This window comes from Saccopteryx leptura, chromosome X (assembly GCF_036850995.1).
Source record: "Saccopteryx leptura isolate mSacLep1 chromosome X, mSacLep1_pri_phased_curated, whole genome shotgun sequence".
NCBI classification, from domain to species: Eukaryota; Metazoa; Chordata; class Mammalia; order Chiroptera; family Emballonuridae; genus Saccopteryx; species Saccopteryx leptura.
Window position 1 is genome coordinate 125,376,486 of NC_089516.1, and position 26,446 is coordinate 125,402,931.

Consider the following 26,446-nt stretch of genomic DNA (forward strand, 5'->3'; position numbering starts at 1 on the left):
ATTAAGTGACAGTGTTATAAAGTGACATTGGGCACCATGATATAAAAGAAAAAGCATGAATTGAAGCCAGGAAGATTTGGGTTCAAATCTTGCACTTTGTTGCATACTAGCAGTGTGCCTCAGGTTAGTAATTTAATCTTTCTGAGCCTATTTTCTCCTCTTAATATGTTTCAAGCTTCCTAAAATTTGTGAAGCATTCTATGATGTCCTCTTGCAGCACTTGTACATGACTGTATCATTTAGCAGGCATCTCCACCAGACTGTAAATTCTCGAGGGAAGATGTCATGTTTTATTTCTCTTTAAATTTCTAGGACCAGGACTTGTACATATCAGGTGCTCTATAATGGCATGTGAATGAACAATATGGGGTTTATAATAATACCAATTAATTCAATATGAAGGTTAAATTAAATATGGAGCAGTAGAAAGTTTTGAGTTTGTAGTTGGACAGACCAAGATTTAAATCTTATCTCTGCCTTTTAGAAACTTAAGCAAATTATTTTACATCTCAGAGACTCAGCTGAAACAGGAGACTACTGTCTACTTTTCAGTTAAATTTAAAATGAATAAATCTATATATTTACTGGTAGGTAGGAATCATTAATCAGTGTTAGCTTTTATTATTAGAACATATGAGTGCAGTTTGTATAGAGTGTTACACGGATGCTCACTTAACAAATATTTACTGAGCACCTACAGTACACCAGGTTTTGAGGATATGGCAGTATGAGGACCATATTCTCATGGAACTTACATATGAGACTAGATAGGAGTGAGTAGGGGCCTGGAGAATAGTAGTTCAGGTCTTAAGAACAAGCTGTCATTATCACCTTATCTACACAATTCACGGTTGTTCAACACTAAATATTTTCATGTTGAATTTTATGGTATTGGGTGAAGAATTTAGGTGCAGTGTGTTAAAGCTTATCCTTCTAGCTCTTTGAGGGTAAGGGCCAGTCATACTTCTTTGTATTCCACAGTGCCTGGCAAAGTATCTGAGACTGATTAAATGTTTGAAATATGTTTGAATAACTTTTTGAGGCCCAGTAACATGATGTAGCGCCACAATTCTAGTTATGAACATAAAAACATTTTTTCTTAAAACGAGGGTAAAGTCATGACATATAATTACTTTTGACTGAGTCATAATCATAATCATATCTATTTGAAGCTCACTGTGGGTCAGGGACTGCCCAGGCAATTTATATATGTGATCTTGTTGAAAATTTACCATTACTCTCTGAGATAGGTACTTTTTCTTCTTAATTTTACCTACAAGAAAATTGAAGCTCTCATTGTGTCCTTGTAACTTGCCTAAAGGTATACAGGTAGGAAGTGACTTTGGGCAGAATGATAGCATAATATACTGCTCACAAAAATAGGGGATATTTCAAAATGAATATGAAGCGATAAAAAATAGAATTTGATTTTTTTATTAAACAAGAACATCAGAAAAGCAAATGATAAGTCAAAGAAAGTTGTTTGATTATGCAATGTGATACAAAACCAACTTTTATTTCATTGGTGAAAATGCACTGTACAAAAAGCTGAAAGTACTGGAGTATCTGCACGTTCCCTGATCCCCTCATTTTTGTAAGCAGCAGATGGTAGCAATAGTGAAAAGTGAATCCAGGTCTATTTGATGGACTGTCCAAGACAGCTAAGAATCCCAAGGGCTCACCTAGCTCGACCAGGTAACTCAAAAGGGACTGCACATCTATACTGTCTTTTCAAGTAATACAGTTTATTCTGCATTATACAAAATGTGTACATCATTAAGCCCAATTAAAAACAAAAATTTATATAATTTGAACACAGATATGTCTAATTTTCTCTGTAAACTAACTTTTTCATTTGCACTGAAGACATTTAACAAATAACTTGGTGATATAAAAAATAAGAACTGGAGATGTCACAGGACTAGGAGGTAGATGGAAAAAACTTTTGAAAATAAAAGATGCTTCTATTCATTAGTATCTGGAAAAATCTAAGTACTGTATTGCCTAAAAATAACAAAATAGTAATATTTCAAAATTTAGGCAGAATGACAAAAATAAATAGTACTGAGCATCTGTAAGGAAAAAATCAATAGATTTCTACATGACTGGAAAGTTTTGTAAGAGATGGTATGTATTGCGATTTGATTATGTGATAAAATCCAAAAATATTCTATTTTTAATATTATAACAACTCTGGACTAGTGTATTAGTCAGGATTCTCCAAAGAAACAGAACTAATGGGATGTGTGTGTGTGTGTGTGTGTGTGTATGTGTATATGAGTGTTTATGAGATGCTTATTTGAAAGAATTGACTCATGTGATTATAGCGGCTGGCAAATTTCAAATTTGTAGGTCTAGCCAGTAGTGTGCAAAGAATTCTGGCACGTGTTACTGTTGCAGTCTCAAGTCCAAAGGCAATCTGAAGTAGCAGTTACTTCTCCTCAGAGGACTTCAGTCTTTTCTCTTAAGTCCTTCAACTGATTTGATGAGGCCCACTCTCCTTAAGAAGGGTAGTATGCTTTACTCAAAGTCTACTGGTTTAAATGTCAATTACATCTTGGAAATACCTTCCCAGCAACATCTAGACTAGTGTTTGACCAAGAAACTTGGCACTATAGTGTAATCAACTTGACACATAAAATTAACCATCATAACTAGTATATTCAAACAGGCTGGGAAGTGTATACCTCAATTAAATTGGCAGGAACACTTCAAAGAAACCATTGGTAGTACAAGTAGATTAAGTGAAGAAGAGCAAGGGGTCTGGGTATGGCAGTTATTATTTAAAACTTTCATTTTATTTAACTTATTTAAAGAAGAACTAACTGATAAGTGGCAAATTACCTTGATTTTACAGATATTGTATATAATGTATTCAGGACCCCTTACACAGATGAATCAAAGCCTTCTGTTGTGTTGATGACAGAAGTGCTTCAGTGGAAGGTAATATAAAAATAACTCGAGCTTCCTGCTGGTGCTACAACTGGGCGCTGAAGGGGGAAGCCAGTTTTTGGCACAAATGGGCTGCCATGGAACCCTATTCCTAGTTCTGTATGCAGAAGAAGGTTTAGCATCTTCTTCAAACATACTAGTAACTGAAAGAAAAAAAAAACTGAGATGATTTACTGAAGGATTACTTAGAGAGCAAGTAATTCAAAACAGAACACCAAAATGAGGTATAAAAAAGAAATATTTATCTTTTAAAAATACAACTTTGAGCACTACTGACATCTAATTTACAAAGTATTTTCCTGAAATACTCTTCATCGGCTTTGCTTACTTAGTACATTCAGTTATTTCGAATCAAGACTCAAGGGAGGGCATGCTTGTATTATTATAAGTACCACCAACACTACAAAAGCAAAGATCATCTCTGCCTCAGGATATTATCCCAAATCTTCATTCTATCCCTTTCTCTTCCACCAAGCAGGGCTTCCTGGCTGATCCACCCATACTGCCATTGAAATCTGGAGGTGTCCCTGGCACTGCAGGTGGAGCTGACCTATTTGCAGGAAGCCTCACACATGTTGGCCCATTATTTATTCAGTACCAAGAGTTTTCTGTTAATACTCATATCAACAGTTTGCAAACATTCAGCATGAAGTAAACATAGTATTTACAGCAGTCCACAGTTTGCAATTCAACACACTGACAGCAGAAGAAGAGGGGCCAACAGACTTTGTGAGAGGCCAGAGGAAAAACATTAAAATAAGTCCCTGTTGCTCTAGTGTGTGTGTGCACATGCACACATGTATGTTTTAGTTCACAGAAAATTAAACATGCCCTCCTGTAAAAGCAGACTATTTACAAGGCAATTCCGAATGGCACATACACATGCCAGTCATACTGGACACCTGCTCTCTGCACATACACTTAGATTTGTTTAAATTCTGAAATATTTTTATCTGACATATTAGAGACAATAACTTTGAAACAGTTGCCATTTTTTGGTTCACAGTAATTTTGCAAAAGCCAAAAATCATGCTTTGTCTTTTAAAAGGTGAACCTGATAAAGCACCTTCTAGAAGACACTGATGTGTTTGTTATTCACTTACTAGAGATTGGAAAGACAACGCCAGCCATGGAGTATCGAGCGCTCCTCACGTTTCTCTGACCAGTAGCAATATTAATGTGAAGAGAAGTTTTGAAACACAAATCACACACAATTATCAAAATATTTCAGTTAACAGGGTTAAAAAAATACCAACATCTACAACAGTAGTACAGACATCGAAAACACCCCAAATACTCTTTAGCTGCAGGCCTTTTTCAATACTACTACTAAAGAAAAAGACAATCAATTAACAGAAAGGAAGTTACAGCACTTGAGGTTTGAGTCCATTTCTTTTTAGGGCCTATAGCTTGAGGTGCTACTCTAGGATTCTTACTTTAAGTCAAAACAGATTCCAAGAATAAATTGACAAATTTAAAGCAATTTCTACTTGAAAACCATTGAAAATACAAAACACTTTCTAAGCTTGTGCAACACACATTTATTTTCAGGATCCCAGGTTGTTAAGTAGACAAACTCAGGTCAGTTTCAAGCCCTCAAAGCCACAAAATTTCCATTTCTTCTCCAGACTGGCTCCAACTCCAGTCATTTCTTGCTTGAAGGTATGCTGAAGTCTGCTCATGAGACATTCCACATCACTGGTGCAAATCTGTGGTAGAGAGGGGAGAGAGAAACCAGTTACTCCATTCAAAACCAGTTTCACCTTTCCAAGCTGGCTCTTTCTCCCCTCAATACTGCCTACTTGACTTTTTATTTATTTTATTTAAAATATTTTTTTAGTGAGCTAGCGAGAGAGAGGGAGACAGAATCAGACGGGAAGGGAGAAAGATGAGAAGCATCAATTCTTCATTGCAACACCTTAATTGTTCATTGATTGCTTTCTCATATGTGCCTTGACCGGGAGGCTTCTGCCGAGCCAGTGACCCCTTGCTCAAGCCAGCGACCTTGGGTTCATGTCTATGATCTTACGCTCAAGCCAAATGAGCCTGTTCTCAAGCTGGCGACCTTGGGGATTTGAACCTGGGTCCTCAGCATCCCAGGTCAATGCTCTATCCACTGCGCCACCGCCTGGTCAGACAGTGTTGTCTACTTTAGGATGTTGATGCATATGTGTATGTCAGGGGTGTGGTTGGCTTTTTCCCCTCCTTGTGCATGCGTATATGGTAGGTGAGTGGCTTTCAGATGGCAGCCTTTCAATGTTCTGACCACTAGACAGAGTCTACTGACCTTTCTTTTTGCTTATGTATTTCATAACTGCTTTATTTAGGTATAGTTTTTACATACAATAAATTGTTATTTTATGTATTAATGAGTTTTAGTAAATTTATACAACTGTATAAATTTTTATATAATATACACTTGTACAGTTTTACAACTGTCATCACAATTCAGTTTTAGAACATTCCATCACCTCCAAAATGTTCCTTTGTGCCCCTTTGCATTCAATCCTCACTCCCAATGTCCGACTCAGATTTTTTCAGTGTGATTTTCTATTTTCTAAATATTTCACATATGTATAATCATACAATACATAGTATTTTGTGACTAGTTTCTTTGCTTAAAATGATGTTTTGATATTGATCACCACTGAGCTTTCTTTCTTTTTCTGATTTATCGTTCCTTTTTATATTAATAAAAATGTATTACAATACTACTAATTGTACCACCTTTTAAAATTTAAATTTTCAATTGCAATTTATGTTCAATATTATTTTGTATTATTTTCAGATGTACAGCATAGTAGTTGGACAATCATATACTTTACAAAGTGTATACCCCGGTAATTCTAGTATCTGCCTGGCACCATACATAGTTATCACAATATTATTGACTAAATTCCCTATGCTGTACTTTACATCCTCATGACTGTTTTTTAACTACCAATTTGTACTTCTTAATCCCTTCACCTATTTTTCCTAGTCACCTGACCCTCTCCCATCTGGCAACCATCAGTCTGTTTTCTGTATCTGTGAGTCTGTTTCTATTTTGTTTGCTTATACTGTTCATTAGATATCATGTATAAGTAAAATCATATGGTATTTGTTTTTCTATGACTGACTTATTTCATTTAGCATAATACATTCCAGGTCCATCCATGTTGCAAATGGTAAAATTTTATTCTTTTTTATGGCTGAATAGTATTCCACTGTGTAAATGTACCACAGTTTTTTTTATCCATTTATCCACTGATGGGCACTTGGGCTACTTCCAAATCTTGCCTGTTGTAAATAATGCTGCAATGAACATATGGGTGCATAAATTCTTTTGAATTAGTGTTTTGGGTTATTTCAGACATACACCCAGAAGTGGAATGGCTGGATCATAGGGGTAGTTCCATTTTTATTTTTTTCGTTAACTTCCATACTGTTTTCTACCTCTGAGCTTTCTATTGAAAAAAAGCTGGTATCGGCCATGTGGACAAGCTTGGCTTTGTAGCCACCTGAACATCAGTGATCAGTGCTGGTGATGGCATGCACAGGTCTAGTGAAGCTGACTTTTGGGAAGGGAGTGAGGCAGAAATAGCTACCACTAGACCAGAATTCTCTATACGCTCATTAGTTCACAAGGAAAAGTGATAGGACTAGGAAATGTTCTGAGCTCCTACTTCCGTGCATTGTCTCCTTCTCCCCACTTTCTACTCTCTCTTTCTCTCCCTATCACTCTCTCTCTCACACATTCACTCACATCAATATAAAAAAAAACATGTCTGTGGACCTTATTAAGGCTTGCTATAGGTGGTCATCTTTATGTTAGTAGCAACCTTCCTAACTGTGAGCCTGGGCAATAGAGCTTAACAGAGGAGCACTAAGGATTCCTTATATAAACCCCTAATTGCCACCACACTAAATATTCCTGAAGCTAGAAGGAAGGTCCTCGTCAGTTCTGTCAGTACCACTGTAGGATCTGTTTAGAGGGTCCTGGTACTACCCTGCAGGAAGCTGCTCAGTAGGAACTGGGCCTAGACTAGGAGGAACATCAAGCTTTCTTCCCAATGCTAGTAGTAGACTATATTACAGTGAAGTGAAATAACATTGCAGAGTATCATGTAGAGTTGAATTTCCTCTTCAGAAAACAAATAAGTAATGTTTACTGACATATACATGTGATGTAAGTGCAGCATATATACAGAAAGGGTCTGAAATAAAGATATGCCATACTGTTTACAGTGGTTATCCGTGAGGGGTGGGATTGTGAATAATTTTCCTTTTACTATATTTCTAGATGACTTACATTGTTAGACAATACATATGCATTATTTTTATAATTTTATTTCTTTTCTTTGTGGCAGAGACAGAGAGAGTCAGAGAGAGGAACAGATAGAGACAGACAGACAGACAGACAGGAAGAGAGAGAGATGAGAAATATCAATTCTTTGTTGTGGCTCCTTAGTTGTTCACTGATTGCTTTCTCATATGTGCCTTGACTGGGGCACTTTAGCAGACTGAGTGATCCCTTGCTCAAGCCAGCAACCTTGGGCTCAAGCTGGTGAACCCTGCTCAAACCAGATGAGCCTGTGCTCAAGCTGGCAACCTCGGGGTCTCGAACCTGGGTCCTCCACATCCCAGTACAATGCTCTATCCACTGTGCCACCACCTGGTCAGGCTGTTTTTATAATTGTAAAGAAAAGTCAGATCATTTTTATACCACTTAAACCAGCGGTTTTCAACCTGTGGGTCGCAACCCCGGCGGGGGTCGAACGACCAAAACACAGGGATCGCCTAAAGCCATCGGAAATACATATTTTATTTAAAAATGTATGTATAATAAATACGTATTTTCCGATGGCTTTAGGCGACCCCTGTGTTTTGGTCGTTTGACCCCCGCCGGGGTCGCGACCCACAGGTTGAGAACCGCTGACTTAAACTGACCACTTGGTCCTGGTGCTCACATTTCATCCCTCCATTCACTGCAAAACAGGCCATTTAATTGCGGAATAGCATCATTTCCTAGAGCTAAATGAGGGAGAAGTGCCAGCTAGAACTGAAGCAAATCCCATGAGGAGGATATATCATCATAGCTGGATTCGCAAATAGGCCAGTGCCTCTGTTAAGAGAACATACGCTTAAATGACTTCATATTTTGGACATCCAACAGCAGGGGTCTGCCTTCCAATAACACTTCTCAAAAGGCCCAGATCCTCTGAAATAGTGAGTACAATCCATGGGCAAGTTTAACTGAATGTTTCTTCTGAAAACAAACCTATAATGTCATGAATTTATTTATTCCAAGGGGTCAAGAATTCCCTCCTCCTTCAATGAGGTATCCCTGAGTTTCTAGGGAAGTATCACTTGCCCTTGCTTTGTGAGTTCCAAAGACAGAAGTCCATCAAATCAGCTATGAGCAAATATTCAGTGTGTGTTACAGACTTGTTGTTCCATGTTGGTTTTTTTTCTGTCCCTGCCTTGATTATCTCATAGATAATGGCAGTGGTGATGGAAATGGTGATGGTGATAGTTGGGGAAGTGGTTGGAGTAAGACATCCAATTTGGAAAATGAACATTTGTTAATTGTTAAAGGCCCAGGTCCAAAGATTGATTTGTGAGAAATATTGGTTAATTTATAGCTTATACGTCAATTAAAGGAAAGAAGGTTAATTCTTCTAAGCTGTATCTTGGAAGCTGGGTGACCAACTCATTGACGTTTTCCCAAGACTTCCAGAGTTTTAGTGTTGGAAGCCCAAGTCCCAGAAACCCTTAGTCTCAAGCAAACAGGGACAGATGGTCATCCTACTTGGGAGAGTGAGGCTCTACACTGAATCACAGTGAGAGGATAGGTGAGGGAAATTTCCTTAGAGCAATTACCAATAACTTACCAATGCTTGAGGAGAATAACGTCACCGGTTTACAAAGAATCCTATACCCCATTTCAGGCCCCCACATACCTTATTATCTAGACGGTGCAAGTAGGAACAGATGTATTCAATGCTTGCTCCAAATGGGTGGACATGAAGAAATGTGGCGATAATCCCTATAGAGACAATATCATGGATGTCACACTTGAGTAATGTATTCTTTGAGATGCCACATAATAATGTATAGCCAGCTAACTCATTATTACATACAACATACTATGTACTAGGAATTATTTTAAGTTTACATCTATTTTATTCATTTAATCTTTACAACAATCCCGAGAGGTAGATATTATCCTTATTTCATAGATGAGGAGACACTGAGGCACAGAAAATTTAAGCAACTTGCCAAAACTCACACAGTTGGTAAGTGGCAGGGCTGGTATTTGAACCCAGACAATTACTCTTAACATACTGCCTTTCACTACACTATACAATTTGTAGAAAAGCTGGAACTTGAGGAGTCACTTCCATCATTTTTGATGGATGAAGATGATCTGAGTTCTACATTTTACAATGAATTTAGATTGTCCTGAGTTTTTAGTTCCTTAGCATGGTCTTTAGACGGGGTTTTAGCCTCTATTATGTTAATAATGTCTTATTGTTGTGCTAAAACTACCAATCATGTAATTTATCTGGTTAACCTGTGCCTTTCAGAAGAGAATTTGCTATTGTGTTTGAGTTTCATTCTGTGAGTACAGTATCTCCAGAAAGAAATGCCAAACATTTCCCCCCCATTGAAGTGGTCACTAGCATTTTGTTTGTGCTCAGAGCCCTGAATCTCTTCAAATAACAGAATTCTTATAGTAATATATAGCTTCCAGGAATGATCATAATTTGTACTGAACATAACTGTGGGGTGATTGGCAGCTTTATATACTGCCTTGATTGTTCTGGCTATCAGGTTAATTGTTCCAATATTTCTTTTGTTCAAAAGTGTACTATTTCTTTCTTTAAATATTTTTGAATTCAATTCCTTTCATAAGATCATAGGTACCTCGAATAGACCCAGAATTGAGTTTGCTGAAAACTGCCAGGAAATAAAAGCTAAATATGATTTAGTTCATAAACTACAATTTGTCGCTTTTGGTGACTGACAAAGAATATCACAAGTTTAAATTGTAGCTTGAAGTTCAAATCAGTTCTTCAAAATCCTCCAAATAGTAGATGGCAAGGAGGTAGGTTGGGGGATCCAGGAGAAACTAATGGTAAGGTTCAAAATCTGCTCAAAATGAATGTCATTACTTATAATACTCCTTTATTCTTAAAATGGTTGGGCAAATTGAATTTCTAAACACTCAAACTGAGAAACTTAAATTCTAAAGACAGTGCATGTTCAAAGGAATTCTAGATGCTTTGGTTAGGATAGACTACCAAATGTCAAGAAACAACTCCACAGGATTCAAATACTAAGCACTTTTGGAAGAGACATACCCAAAGAACCAATAAAAAAACAGATTTTCTATTCTGTCAGTCCAAGACTACTTTCTTTAGAAAAACAAAGTAAGAAACAATTAAGAATCTTTGTTTCTAGAATTATCCATTTATAGAAACTTCCTCCTACCTCGCTCTTTTCTGACATCCCAGTTGCCATGCCAATCAGTTAAAGAACTTTTGAGTTGAAAAATGAAAACAAGTTGTCATTTTTCTTGAACATTCAATGGCAGATCCCCCTGTGCATCTTTATTAACATTTCAAACTGTTAACTCTAAGTACAATATCCATTACCAAAGAAGGCAGATATATATATCTCTAAAAAAATTTTTTTGGGGGGTATTTTTCCAAAGTTAGAAGCCAGTAGGCAGTCAGACAGACTCCTGCATGCACCTGAGAGGGATCCACCTGGCATGCCCACCACGGGGCGATGCTCTGCCCATCTGGGGCATTGCTCCATTGTGTCAGGAGACATTCTGGTGCCTGAGGCGGAGCCCATGGAGCCGTCCTCAGCACCCAGGCCAAGTTTGCTCCAATGAAGCCTTGGCTGTGGGAGGGGAAGAGAGAGACAGAGAAAAAGGAAAGGGGGAGGGGTGGAGAAGCAGATGGGCACTCCTCCTGTGTGCCCTGACCAGGAATTGCACCTGGGACTTCTACACGTCGGGCCGATGCCCTATTGCTGAGCCAACGGCCAGGGCTGAGGGCAGATATATTTGAAAACTGTGCAGACTCCGATCAGTGTGGAGAACTTCTAAAATAGGGTTGGGGCTACTATGTGGCCCAGCTTTCTAGAAGGCAGCTAGGATTATCTGCTGAGGTCCAAGACGAGCCACTTTTAAATGATGAAATATTTTAGGATCTCAACCTGCTAATGTTCTCCCAAATTGATTGTAAGTCAGCAAGCATTTGTGAATATTGCTGTCAGTGCAAAACAGATGGTTCACATCTATTGAGGTCTAAATATGGGCTGGGCACTGTATAAGATGATTTAGATGAATTATGGTATTTAATATAGTTGCCCTTTGAAACAGGTAATATTATTATTATAATTTTTCAGATAGAAGAACTAAAGCTCAGGATGGAAATGGTGGAGTCAAGATAGGAAACCAGGTCTGTCGGATTCTTTAACCATTTATGCTATCTTGCTTCTTTGAATAAATTTCTATATAACAAAATATTAGCAATTCTAACATTTATTTCATCAGAGTTCACCAGTGTCTAAAAGTTATTTACAGACAGATTTCTGAGTCATCTGCCAGAAACCTGGAAGACTAAAGAGAGGCACATACTTCTTCCGGAGACTCATCTGGAAAGCTCTCTGCCAAACTGTGTCTGGGCTGTCTCTTAAATGGGACTGAGAAAGGCCTAGTGAGCCTTGCATAGAGATTTAAAAAATCTACAATGTGTTCCCCTAGTGGACCCTCTTTAGTATAGTACTTACACTGTCACACTTAATGTGCCAGTGGCCACAAGGAGCTTCAAGAGGGCTGGAAATTGCTGTTACCATTTTTACTGAAATCTGTACTCGTTCTTATCCTGTCATCTTCAGGATTTTGGGCCCTTGCACTGTCAAACGTCATAATGTTTGGTGTGTGCTTACTCATCTTAGGCAAACCCATCCTCCTCTGCACTGCACTCTATACATTATATGTGTTTAGCTTCCTTACCTACTAGCAGTGCTTCACGTTCCGATTTGACAGGACTACTGTTCAGGGTCTTCTCAATGGGGTAGTCACTGTCCTGGCTTGATGCACAGAGTCTAGAAGCACAGTTTTCCTGTGGGAATAATATGCTTCCTGGGTGAGTTCACCTTATTTGGTAACAGGCTTGGTTTCAATTACACAACATGGAACTTCTGTAACACAGCAGCCTCAAAGAAATACTGCCCAAGTTTGATTATTGAATGGGAGGAAGGAAAACTATAAATTACAAAAGCATGCCAGATAATCCAAAGCTTTCTTATACTATGGTTTCATAACAAAGAAAAAAATAAGACATTCATTTTCACCAATTTTTATTTTCCGCCTTCATCATCCTTGACTCTATTCAAGTAATCGGGAGGACCAGTCCCAACATTACTGTTTTCTAGATGCCAGGTACTCTTAGATATTTATTATCTCCATTCTACTGATAAGAAAAGCAAAGCTCAGATAAATTAGGTATATTGCTTAAGACCACATTACCAGGAAGTGGCAGGGCCTGAATTTCATCCCAAACCATTGACTCTTAAAAGGACTATTTTTGCTTATTTTAGGTTCACATTCTGCTAAAGCAGGGGTCAGGAACCTATGGCTTGCAAGCCAGATGTGGCTCTCTTGATGGCTGCATCTGGCTCGCAGACAAATCTTTAATAAAAAAAATAATGTTAAAAATATAAAACATTCTCATGTATTACAATCCATTCATTTCCTACCGCTCATATTCATGGTTGTGGGTGGCTGGAGCCAACCACAGCTGTCTTCTGGGACAACACCAAATTTTTATTGGATAATGCGTAACATACACGGGTCATTGCATACCTCTCACAGAATTACACTTTAAAATATGTGGTGTTCGTGGCTCTCTCAGCCAAAAAGGTTCCCGACCCCTGTGCTAAAGGTAAATCTCATCTCCAAATGGAGAATCTACAATTTAGCTAATCCATTTACAGGTAATCAACTTTTGGTTTTTGAACTAAAAATTAGAATCTCTATTTATTGACTATCAACTCCCTGTGTGTCTCCTCTCTGACAAGGAAATTATCAGTTAGGATATTCCTGACTTTACAGCAAGAAATTCCCATGACTAAAAACATCAGAACTTAGTGGCCTTTGTTGTTACAAGTGTTTTTTTTTTTTTTCCCTGAGCATAGCAGGCATGATTCATGAGAGATACTCACGACCAGCAATCAAATTGAAAAATACCTCCAGAGCTTTTATGGATCTTTCTTTCTCTCTTTGGGCACTGAGAGCATCTTTTCTGTGTTATGAATGGAGAGGAAAAGCCTTCAGAAGAAGGAATAAAAGAAATCACTGCTTCAATCTCACTGCTATTGTAAAAGAAAATGCGGGGGATATGCTCCCCCAGGGGCAGTTAATGCCTGACTCAGATGCTTTGTCACTTCTCTTCCATAAGCCCTTGGCAGGGATAGATTTCCTTCTGTTTCTTTAAAGATGTCTTCAAAGCTTCCAGGATGTTGCTTCTGAACAAAACAAATGGTCTATGCTGCCAGGTATGTTGTTTTCTGGATTTACAGGCTTCCCTGCTGTAGTCCGAAGGGAATCCTTTCTTGATGACCTATTCAATCTTTGGCCTTTAGAATCCGATCCAGGAAGTAACTATCATGCCAAGTTTGATTTAGGCTACTGGCTCACTTCTAAGTCATGGGCTGAACATCTGCTTCTAACCCCCTTAAAACATTAAACGAGCTAGAAAGCCATTTCTTAAATATGAGAGTTTAACAGATTCAGGGTGATTTAGATGTGAAGACATCCTGCGACGTTTTGGCCATCTTGAATAGAAATGTAGCCTTATGACTACATAAGACCCATTGACGAGAACTTCCTGATTTTAATGTCTCAGTAGAAATAATTAGGATCTTAGACCAAGAGCCAGAAATCAACAGTGCTACAGTTCGACAAGAGCTCATACTCTTGACTTCAGTTTTTTGTTTTGTTTTTGGTAATATAGCTGGCATTTAAAAAAATTAGAAGGCATATGGAAGGGACACATATCACCTTGAATTCTACTAGCAGATCCAAAGAGCTAGTTCTTTCAGATGTAAGTCACATTGTTATATTGCAAAACACTGAAAATAAGTCACACAGTGTTGTACTGTCAAGAAACTCAGACAAAAACAAAGACAAAAAGATCCCTTCTCACCGAAACTTACTGCTTTCCTTTCAACCTAAAATTACTATTGCAGTTTAATGTAATGGTACTTTGCTTCCTAACCTAATTGTGTCAGGTTGAACTATTTGTTCATAAATCAGCTTCACAGAGAAGATCAATTTATAATGAACTGTCGTGACTTTCTCTGAAAGAAGTTTTGCTTAAAATAACAGGAGAAAACATATTCTGACTCACATTTTCCTGAGTATTAGTTGGATATCTTTCCTAGTTCTCTTTAGCTGGTACATCATGTAATATTAAGTTTCAGGATGGGAAACAGACTTACGCACAATATGGCAAGTTTCTTCTATGCGATTTGACCTCTTGCTTCTGCTTCTTTAAAATTAAATACTTTACAAAGCAGAAAGCACTAAAGCCCTAAAAATGTCCTTATCCTAAAAAATGCCCTTAAGTCAATTTGTGATGTCAATCGTAAAGGGTGATTTTAAACATAATCTCACATGTATCGATAATCTTCTGGCTATAAACTCCATTTTGTGCAAGAAGTAAAACAGTTATGTATGATAGCAGCTCTGGGAAATTTGAAAAGCTCTGATAGTATGAAGAAAGTCCTGATAAATAGAGCAGCTTTGGCACTTTTCAATTAAAAGCTTGATAATGAATTTCTCTGAGATTTTGCTTGTTTCTTTTTATTTTATTTTATTTTATTTTATTTTATTTTATTTATTTATTTTTTTCTGAAGCTGGAAACAGGGAGAGACAGTCAGACAGACTCCCGCATGTGCCCGACCGGGATCCACCCGGCACGCCCACCATGGGGCAGACACTCTGCCCACCAGGGGGCGATGCTCTGCCCATCCTGGGCGTCGCCATGTTGCGACCAGAGCCACTCTAGCGCCTGAGGCAGCGGCCACAGAGCCATCCCCAGCGCCCGGGCCATCTTTGCTCCGATGGAGCCTTGGCTGCGGGAGGGGAAGAGAGAGACAGAGAGGAAAGCGCGGCGGAGGGGTGGAGAAGCAAATGGGCGCTTCTCCTGTGTGCCCTGGCCGGGAATCGAACCCGGGTCCTCCGCACGCTAGGCCGACGCTCTACCGCTGAGCCAACCGGCCAGGGCCTGCTTGTTTCTTTAATAGTATCCACAAAACTGGAAAGCGAGTTGGTCTTATGAAATCAAAGAATTAAAAGCATAGTGCAAATGACCTTCAGAATAAAACACTTTCAATCCTTCGTTTCAACTACACTAACGTTGCCAGTTCTTAATAGCACTCTGGGGGCAGTCACTATGCTAGCTCACACAACCAGTGCACCTGTATGCATTGCATCTTCCTGAGCTGAGCACACAAGATAAAGAGCATGAGCTCTTGTTGAACTGTAGAAATGTTGATTTCTGGCTCTTGGTCTAAGATCCTAATTATCTCTATTGAGAAATTAAAATCAGACAGTTCTGGTCAATGGGTCTTCCTTTTCAAATAACACTTCAGTTGAATGTTCCAGCATAAAAGAAATTAGCGAGGTGTGATGGAGATGCCATCAGTAGAATTTACACATCCTTAAATAGACCTATCATGGTTGTGAGACATGAATCCATCAGATGTTAGCAGACTCTTTTAGAGGTCTTCACTGGTGTTTTTTTTATCACTGCAGATTCTCATTGGGTCAAGTCCCATCCTGTCTTCCCTGTTACTATCATCTAGTTTTAGAATACTGTTGTCTCCTTGTTTACATTCCAAGTTTTCTCTCCTTTTGCTTTTGGCTATTTCACCTGCAGCTGCTCATTGTTACACTAGATCAGGTGTAGTCAACCTTTTTATACCTACTGCCCACTTTTGTATCTCTGTTAGTAGTAAAATTTTCTAACCTCCCACCGGTTACATAGTAATGGTGATTTATAAAGTAGGGAAGTAACTTTACTTTATAAAATTTATAAAGCAGAGTGACAGCAAGTTAAAGCATATAATAATAATTACTTACCAAGTACTTTATGTCGGATTTTCACTAAGTTTGGCAGAATAAATCTTTACAAAACAACTTACTATAGTTAAATCTATCTTTTTATTTATACTTTGGTTGCTCTGCTACCGCCCACCATGGGCGGAAGGGACCAGGTTGACTACCACTGCTCTAGATGGAGGTCCACCAAGGAATGTCAATGTTTAGGTTGTTCTGTGTTTATTCCTTTAATGAAATGCTTAACTCAGGGTCGGGAACCTATGGCTTGAGAGCCAGATGTGGCTGTTTTGATGGCTGCATCTGGCTCGCAGAAAAATCTTTAATAAAAAAATAATAACGTTAAAAATATAAAACATTCTCATGTATTACAATCCATTCATTTCCTACTGCTTGTGTTCATGGTTGCAGATGGCTGGAGCCAATCACAGCTGTCCTCCGGGACAACACCAAATTTTTATTGGATAATGCATAACATACACGGGTCGTTGTATGGCTCTCATGGAATTACATTTTAAAATATGTGGCATTCATGGCTCTCTCAGCTAAAAAGGTTCCTGACCCCTGGCTTAACTGAAAGTACTCTGTATAGCAGGAGTTTTCTATGTTGTTATTTGCCTGATGAGATGAAGTGCGCACTCTGTTCTTCCCCAAGAGGGAAGACTGAGGAATTTTAAGGATGTTCTGATTTTTTATTCATTGTAAAGCATACTCTCCAGAACCCTTAGAAATGCAAAAGACTCACACTTAAAAACAGAGCTTTTGATTCAAGAATTACCCTGGATATGGGGCTTTTAATCCCTACTATCCAAACATTCCAAACATTTTTCTATTTTAGCAACTTCCATGGCATTTCATTGTCACTGGAAAGGGGGGGGGAAGGGCAGGGGAAAGGTTCACTTAAGACTCATGTACCTTTTCTTTAAGATTTTCCAACATTTTTTCCACCTGTAATTTGTCATCTTTGATTTTTTCAAGCTCAGCTTCTTTCTTTTTGTATTCCTCTTGGACTTTAAGTAGATGCTATAAGAAAGACCAAAGATTATCAATCAAGTCTTAAGGAGTGACATTTCACTTAAAACCCTGGATGGAATTATATATTAGGATGGCCTTCCTCACTTTCCCCCAGCACACAAAATCATTTCTCCTGGCAGAAATACTAAAGGGAAAGTCAAGATACTTCTCACTGAAGCTATTTTTATTTGGATTTTATTCATTTCTTATGTATCTCTTCATATTTTATGAAGAGCCTAAGAAACTTACTGATCTAATCACATACCTTTCCTGTTCCAGCCAGGGGTAAGGACAGAGTGCATTTAATACTTTGTGGACAATATCTTGATGGCTGAATAGAACTGAACTTAATGTTGTAAAGCATCCTTACAAATAGCCATTTTCCGAGTCAAATTCAATTTTTGTGAGGAAAGTAGTAAAGAATCCAAAATACAAAAATGTTAAGTTTCCATAACAGTAGACAAGGAACTAGATTCATCATTATTTATGATTACAACAAATTCTATTTATTTAGCTTCTAAATGTGCCAAGCATTGGGCAAAGAGTTTCATATGCATGATCTCATTTAAGCCTCACAATAATCCCATGATAAAATATCCTGAGGCTTAGAGAGGTTTAGTGATTTGCCTAAGGTCATTCAGTGGCAGAGCTGGGATTTAGACCTAGGTTGTATCAACCCCATAATCCATGCTTGTAACCACCATATTAGACTATACATCTTTTTGGGATAATATGGGAGAATTTTTTATCATTGCTTACAAGGCTATTTCCCAATAAAATGCAATCAAAATGAGTGAAAGTAATTTTTCAGGAGGTAGAGATCAAATTGTATCACTGAAGTCTTTGAAGTAAATGAAGAAAAAAAAATCATCATTTTAAAATTGCATTTAAATTGCAGAATTGTCTTTATATGGAATGGTTTCAATTTCAAGGTAGGAGGGGAAAACAACAAGAAAATCTTTCTAATGTCTTGCTTTCCAGAGGCTTGCAAAAGACCATTAGAAAGGCTAACAGGTACAGTACAATGTACATTGTTAAAATATTTTGAAGTACATTGATGCAATTTTTGGTGCAAATATCTCAGATATAATTTACATGTTCTTTTTTTTTTAAGTGAGAGGTGGGGAGGCAGAGAGACAGATTCCCACATGCACCCCGACCGGGATTCACCCGGCAAGCCCCCTACAGGGTGATGCTCTGCCCATCTGAAGCTGCTGCTCCATTGCTCGGCAACTGAGCTATTTCAGCACCTGAGGCAAGGCCACGGAGCTATCCTCAGCACCTGAGGCCAAATTGCTCGAACCATTTGAGCCATGGATGCACTTGGGGAAGAAAGAGAGACAGAGAGAGAGAGAGAGAGAGAGAGAGAGAGAGAGAAGGGGAAGGGGGAGGGGTAGAGAGCCAGATTGTCGCTTCTCCTGTATGCTCTGACAGGGAATCAAACCTGGGACTTCCACATGCCTAGCAGACACTCTACTGCTGAGCCAAAAGGCCAGGGCCTAATTTACATGTTGTAATTAAACTTCATGATGACAGTGAAAGAAAGGTAAGCATTACTTTACACATTTTTCTAATCGGAAAGGTGAAATATTAATGTGATATTGCTTGTCACACAGGAAGATAATGGTGGCATAAGTAATAGAAATATGGGGTTCTTAGTGATAGAAGAGGCTACCTGTTTACAATTTGCAATTTCCAACCAGCAATAAGCTTTGCTCTAGTTAATTCCAAGACATACAATTACAAAAATTATTGCAATTTAAGTTGTAAGGAAAATGGTCAGTAATCTGGCAAGACAGAAGAGAATATAGTACACTTACTCATAAGTAGTACTACTTTACTATAATGAGAGCAGCAATCTTTTACATTGTAGGTTCATTGTGGTGATGGTTACATGAAACTTCTAGATATTGAACATCTATTATACAAAATTGTATTTACATAATTACAGTTAGATGCACTTGTTTAATATATTTTTATACTTGGAATAATGTGAAGGTAAACTCACATAAATGACTGTGATAACAGAACAAAATAAAATGAATTGGTATTATATGCCCAAGAACACTGACAATTAAAAACCCATAACAGCCCTGCTTCTATCCAAATCAAGGGGAGGATTCTTGCCATTCTCTAAAATGCTGTATTATTCAGCACTGTATGGACTGGATACTTATGCACCAGCACTTTTTCATATCTAAGCATCTGTGCTTCTTCATAAGGACCCTGAGGCCCTGTCCAGATCCCAAAGTAGATTATGTTCAGTGTAGTTTTATTAAGTACTTTTCACTGAATGTTCATTCTTCGAAAATTGTGATCTACTGCTATCGCTGTATTAATCAGAATATTTCATTTACCACACACATAATCCCTCCTCATCTGTGCCAGAGAATAGAACATCAAGAAGAATAAGGGATTTGCTATTCTATTTGCTTGCAAGGGATTCTTTTATATGTGAGAAGCTGATGCTATTCTTTCAGAAAGCTCAGAAAACCAAAATGCCTTTACCTGTTGCATTCCTTGCAGGGCCTGTTTTAAGAGTTTCAGCTGCTGTTCCTTGTTTGGGTCATCTTCTCTGTGGGCTTTGCCTTGTTCTTGCTTAAGCAGTTCTACTTCATTCCTGTAGGCATCGAGCTGCCAACGGAGGCTGTCATTTTCCTCCTTCAGAGCTTCTGTCTGTGATACTAAGGCTAAGTAAGCAATATAAAGTAGTGAAACCATATGCCCAGATTCCTTTGTGATTCATCTTATCACTATGGAAACTTGGTATTTTAAATTGATTTGTATAAAAAGCTTCTGAATGAGAAAATTTAGGTCTGAGTTGGCCATGGCAGAAAGGGATGGACACAAAAGCACAGACCCAATTTCATAAATGAACACAGGATTCCAACACATGAGAGTCCTCGTTATGATTCATATTCTTCACCTGAAATATAACTAAAATATTTCCATGTAGCATCAGTTACTTTCATTTGAATTGTAGCAAATGATATGACCCTATAATAAAATATAGAGCTCATTGTCTCAAACCGATGACTGTTGAGACATTTCTGCTGACAACTGTAAATAAATGTAGCCTTAACTGGTCCTACACAGGAAATTTAAATGTAAAAATTAAGACACAGACTTCAGTTTCTAGTCTAGCTTAGAAGTTGCTACTCCATCCTAACAACATGTAAAAAGCTGAACTGAAAAATCAACAGCTCTTCTGAGACCATCAGAGGAGTGAAGTAATAGAGCAAACTGTTATCCCAAAACTTGATAGAGAGATAGGTGCCTACAGAGAATCTCAACTTACCAGACCAGAACACCATGAGCAGAAACCCCCACAGGACCCAGTGCCAAAGAAAATCTAAACCATAACTGGAAAATTGCTGGTGGCTCAGTATGGACAATTCTGACATTTAAAAAAATCAAGGGGGACTTAGTCATAGTGAAGTTCCTACACTATTGTGAGTTTTATGTCCAGGAGCCAACAAGGTCCTCACAGTGATTACAGGAGAAAAACTCCTTTGTTCTTCTAGCAGGAGGAAGAGATAAAGGCCATTTTGTATGTTAGAACATTCAGTTGTTGTAATTAAAGAGAATTGCCTTCAGAAGTAACTATTTTATCAGAATCTAACTTGCTGGGGTTTTACCAGAGTCTAAATCATCTGTGTAAGGAAAATCTAACTCTAGCCCCTTCTAGTCATCCTTTGCAGGGGGACAAAACAGAGAAATACTTGTAAAGTTCACATTCCAGAAGTATAAGCTCACTAAATGACTAAGACCTAATCATAGGACTATGGAATGCTTACCCTGCCCCACACTTTACTGTTGCATTACTAAAGTTCTATTTACTAGAGTTTCTTTTACCTAGTACATCATGCCCATATTTCAACAACAACAACAAAAATGACAAGGCATACTAAAAGATAAAAACCACAATTTGAAGAGTCAAAACAGGGATCAGAACCAGAGTCAGATATAGCAGGAAAGTTAGAATTATCAGACCTTCAATTTAAAAGAACTATGATTAGTGTGCTAGGTTTTAATGGAAAAAGTAGGTAACATGCAAAAACAGATGAATAATGTAAACAGAGTAATGGGAATTCTAAGAAAGAACCAAACAGAAACCTAGGAATAAAAAGCATTGTAGGCCCTGGCCGGTTGGCTCAGCAGTAGAGCATCAGCCCAGCGTGTGGAAGTCTAGGGTTTGATTTCCGGCCAGGGCACACAGGAGAAGTGCCCATCTGCTTCTCCACCCTTCCCCCTCTCCTTCCTCTCTATCTCTCTCTTCCCCTCCCACAGCCAAGGCTCCACTGGAGCAAAGTTGGCCCAGACACTGAGGATGGCTCCATAGTCTCCACCTCAGGCACTAGAATGACTCTGGTGGCAATGGAGCAACGCCCCAGATGGGCAGAGCATCGCCCCCTGGTGGGTATGCAGGGTAGTTCCCAGTTGGGCATATGTGGGAGTGTGTCTGACTGCCTCTAACTTCAGAAAAATACAAAAATACAAAAAAAAAGCATTGTAACAGAAATTTAAAAAATGCCTTTGACAGGTTTATTAACAGACTGGATAAGCTGTGGAAAAAATCTCTGAGTTTGAGAATATGACAATAGAATCTGCCTAAACTGAAAAGCAAAGAGAAAAAAGACTGAAAATAAAACCCAAACAGAATATACAAGAACTGTGGGACAACTACAAAAGATGTAGCACACATGTGATGAGAATATCAAAAGGGAAATAGAAAAGGATCAGAAAAAATATTTGAAGCAATAATGACTGAAAATTTCTCTGAATAAATGACAGACACCAAACTACAAACCCAGGAAGCTCAGAAAACTTCAAATAGGATAAATGCCAAAATTAGACCTGAACAGACATCTCATCAAAGATATACCAATATCAAGTAAGTGTAATCATATATGTCATATGTCATTAGGGAAGTGCAAATTCAAACAACAATGTGATAGCACTACATACCTAACAGAATTGCCAAAACCCCAAACAAAGGCAACACCAAGTGCTGAAGAAGATGAGGAGCAAACGGGAAATCTTCTTTACTGCTGGTGGAAATGCAAATGGTGCAGCCACTTTGGAAAACAGTTTGGTAGTTTCTTATAAAATCAAACATATTGTTACATATGATCCAGCAATCATGTTCCTCATTATTTACCCAAGTGAACTAAAAGTTTATCTCTCCACAAAAACATGTACATGGGTTTTATAATAATTTTATAATGGATTTTATTCATAACAGCCAAAACTTGGAAATAACAATAATATTCTTTAGTAGGTGAATGGGTAAACTAACTGTAGTATATCCAGACAATGAACTATTACTCAGTGCTAAAGAGAAATGAACTATCAAACCATGAAAAGACCTGGAGGAAATGTAAATGCATATTACTAAGGGAAAGAAACCAATTAAAAGGGTGACATACTGTATAATTCCAACTATACGGTATGCTGGAAAAGGCAAAACTATGAGTACAGTAAAAAAATCAATGGTTTACAGGGGTTACAGAGGTATGGAAAAATGAATACTCAGAGCACAGAGGATTTTTAGGGCAGGAAAGCTATTCTGCGTGATACTACAATGGTGGATACATACATTTTGAAAATTTGTCCAAACACATATAATGTACAATGCCTAGAGTGAACTCTAATGCAAACTATGGAGAATAATGATGCATTCATTTATCTTAACCAATGTACCCCTGTGTGTAGGATGTCACCAGTGGGGAGGCTGTATGTGGGGGCGGGATTCGGTATTTGGGAATTTTGTACTTCCTGTTCAATTTTTGGTGTGAACCTAAAACTGCTCTAAAATTTAAAGTTTGTTAATGAAAAAAACAAACAAACAAAGCTAAGACACATGGGGAAAGCTAGGTTAAATTTAATTACTTGTGGTTCCAGAACATTTTTCAAGGTCAATATCATCAGAGCTATTTCAAAAATATTTAATCAGAGGATTTTCTTTCACTCAACAAACATTTATTGAGTACCTTTTATGTTCCAGGCTTATGACTATGGTAAAACATGAGATTCCACTAATCTCTATTGTTTACACTCCAAATTAATGGAAGTATTTGTAGTTTATTCTTTTTTTTTATTCCTAACAGAGCATAGGCCCAGAAAAGAGACATTATTAAAATGGATCAAAATTAGAAATTTGTACATTAAATGAATAAGAATGTTAAAAGACAATTTGACAAAGGTGAGGTTTTGTCAGTTACCTATGAGGAGGAACTTTGGGTAGAAAAAAGTAAATGAAAGTAATGGAAATTAAATATTCAAAATTATTAATTATAAATGGTGCAACAAGAGTTTTCAAAAGGGATTTCAAAGACAAGATTCAACCTCTACAATACATAATGAATGGAAAGAAGTTGTGCTTTACAAAAATTAAATATATAGAAGAAAACCATATTCTGAGGGTAAAACATTGCTTATTTTAAAAAGAAAGCTGTCTCTTAGGAGGTGTTAGATTTAATTCAATGCCTTTAACTTGAGGGTTTTCCTAAAACAATCAGGTACTGATGTAGGCTGATGCGATCAGATTGTCCATCCAAAGCAGAGAACACCAATGTCATCAGAAGGGTTCTAGTGATAACTATTTTCTGGTATTGCTGAGACATGCTCTCAGTATACACATTTGTTTTCTGTGTGTAGCCACCCAATTACTCTGATATGGCTGTTTTATACCTTATATTTGTTTAAAAATTACAAAAGACCTTTGGCATAACACATTCAATTTATGTTTGGTTTTAATTTCTGCTGTAATCACAGGGATTTTGTGGTGTTGAAGAGAAAGCTGTTACACACAGTTGGATTCTCAGCACTCCAAATAATAGCTATCCTTGTCATCTCTCCCAGCAGCTGGGATACTTGTCATTAGGCAGCATGTTCCTAACAATCACAACACCAAAAGAAGATGCTACAGTAAAGATGACTGTATATAGGAAACTATACAGAAAAAGGGACATTAACTATCTGCCAAACAGGGGAAGAAATATTTGATTTGCTTTCTGGTTTAGTACCAAGGATAGCATCTTGAGCTGGAGTTTGGCAGAATAGTAGAGGTTAGTTATTCCGTAAATCAAGTGACTGTTACAGATGGAGTTATTTATTTTCACTTTGGCTTGTATGTTTCCTGGCAAGCCAAAAGGCTCAATACAAAACAGTAATATTTCATCTTCTGCCTTTTGTTTATTCTTATATAGCAGGCCAGTAATTGGGCTCATTTCCTACAAGTCATGTGGAGAAACATGGAAAGGAAAAGGGCAGAGATCTAGGAGAATGGTTAGAGGCATATTCTACAGTTTAAATGTGAAAATATTTTCCCTACAAGAAAATGAGGAGAAGCTACTTCCCTTCTGGGGAAAAGGGCAGGCGGATGAGCAGAGCTGCATACCTGCAGACAGGAAGAAGGAGCAGATAATGATCTCAATTTGGATCTGTCACTAAGCAAAAAAACCCCTGATCTATAATGCTACTAGTGGACCTCACTTACAAAATTTATTTCCCACTATCTGAAATAATGGTTTTTGTCATTTTAATGAGGACACTGAGTCTTTACTTTTACAGACTTAATACTAATTGGGACTATTTCTGAAGTTCGAACTCTTTATACATTGTCAGAACACTGAAAAGTTCAATATTACTTTTTAATAGTATGTTTCAGTAGGTGAATCTATCAGTTCTGATACTATAGAGCATAGGACAGTGAATTAATTAATATCCTGCCATAATTAGTTCTCAGCTTCTCCTTTTTCCTATTTTACAAATATCCTCACTCCTATGTGGAAAAAATGTTCCTCTCTGTGGGGATTGCTCCTTAGATCTGAAGGCTGCCAGTTCTTCATGGAAATATTAAAGTATGAAGGCAACTGTGAACTCCTTCTTTTAGAGTAGCCACTCAGAGCAAAATCCCAGGCATATTTTTCTGTAACAAAAGATCTAAAAGGATTTTGTGCCATTAAAAAATTAAGACCAGTCTGACCGATAGTGGTGCAGTGGATAGAGTGTCAACCTGGGATACTAAGGTCCCAAGTTAGAAACGCCAAGGTTGTCGGCTTAAGTGCAGGCTCACCAGCTTGAGTACGGGGTCTCTGGCTTGAGCATGGGATCACTGACATGATCCCAAGGTCGCTGGCTTGAGCAAGGGGTTGCTGGCTCAGCTGGAGCTCCCCAATTAAGTCACATATGAGAAGAAATCAATAAACAACTAAAGTGCCGCAACTATAAGTTGATGCTTCTCATCTCTCTCTCTTCCTGCCCCTCTTTCTCTCTTTCTCTCTCTCTCTCTAAGAAAATTAATACCAACATTTCTTCAATGGTACAAAGAAAACAAAAATAATTGAAGTAAATTCAGGGAGTTATTCCTTACAAAGCCACATTATAAGAGATGCTTAAAACTGTTACCAAATATTAGAAGGAAGGTGTTAAAACATATTACCAAATTATAGAAGGGAAAATGGGCAAAGTTCTCCTCAAGGTTCATAAAAAAATTGAGCTGGAGTGATGCACAAAGAGAAAACGCCAAAAAGAACAATGAATGAGAAGATAGAGGGCGATGATATTAGCATACTCCACTGGGAGTGGTTGCAGGCCAGTTCAGGAAAAACCTCAATTGAGTTTTCTGCCTCACAATGCTTTGCTTTTCTTGCCTCTGCAGGTCATTACTTCAGTCAGGCTTCTATGAGCATGGGACCTCATTGTCTCTCCTCTGAGATTTCTAAATCCCTCTCTTCAACACTGTATCTTCATTTATGAATTACTGCACTACCCCTCATCACCGTGAGACTCCACTGTCTTCCTCACTGGAATTTTTAATCTCTTGTAGTGGCCAACTTCATCCAGTTCATTAATTGCTTTCTGTCTAAACAGATTCCACTGCAAATTCCTAAGTACATCAAGTTTCCTCAGCCTCCTGAAAACCTTTGGCAATCTTAACTCATGGTCACTTGACTCACCTTCTCTGCTCTTTATCCTGGCTGCAGAAGACTTATAGGAAGTTGCAGTGCTGAGTATTCCTGGTCAATACAGACTCAAATTGGTCCCTACTGATTGGTCTTTCCCCACTGACTGATTTCTTTCTTCTGTATTTCCATACAAATCATCCCCCCCCACCAGATCATGTATTCCAGATATGTTCCTCTCTCTTCATGGTCTCATTTCCAAATCCTTCTCTCATCAATGCATAACGAATCTCTTGATATATGGAGAAGCATGGGCTACATAAGCTCTACCTCTATTATTTAAAAGTAAGAGGATTCTCCTATCTCTAAAGCAAACTCCACCTGAATTTGGATCACTTCATATTGGGGACCGAAAAATAAGCAGGGTATTTTGCAGTCTGGATTTTG

General features: G+C 38.0%; 1 protein-coding gene across 8 annotated transcripts in view; it reads right to left on the reverse strand.

Moving 5' to 3' along the window:
* Nucleotides 1–3,172: 3,172 nt before the first annotated feature.
* Nucleotides 3,173–26,446, reverse strand: part of ENOX2 (ecto-NOX disulfide-thiol exchanger 2) — a 384,366-nt gene continuing 361,092 nt past the window's right edge. For all 8 annotated transcript variants that reach the window (XM_066356618.1, XM_066356617.1, XM_066356616.1 and 5 more), the window contains 5 exons: nucleotides 19,599–19,780; nucleotides 16,992–17,099; nucleotides 11,966–12,074; nucleotides 8,895–8,980; nucleotides 3,173–4,661 (listed from right to left, as the gene is read on the reverse strand). In XM_066356618.1, coding sequence (XP_066212715.1) covers nucleotides 4,530–4,661; nucleotides 8,895–8,980; nucleotides 11,966–12,074; nucleotides 16,992–17,099; nucleotides 19,599–19,780 — 617 coding nt within the window. In that variant the 3' untranslated portion in view covers nucleotides 3,173–4,529. The remainder of the gene's footprint in view (nucleotides 4,662–8,894; nucleotides 8,981–11,965; nucleotides 12,075–16,991; nucleotides 17,100–19,598; nucleotides 19,781–26,446) is intronic.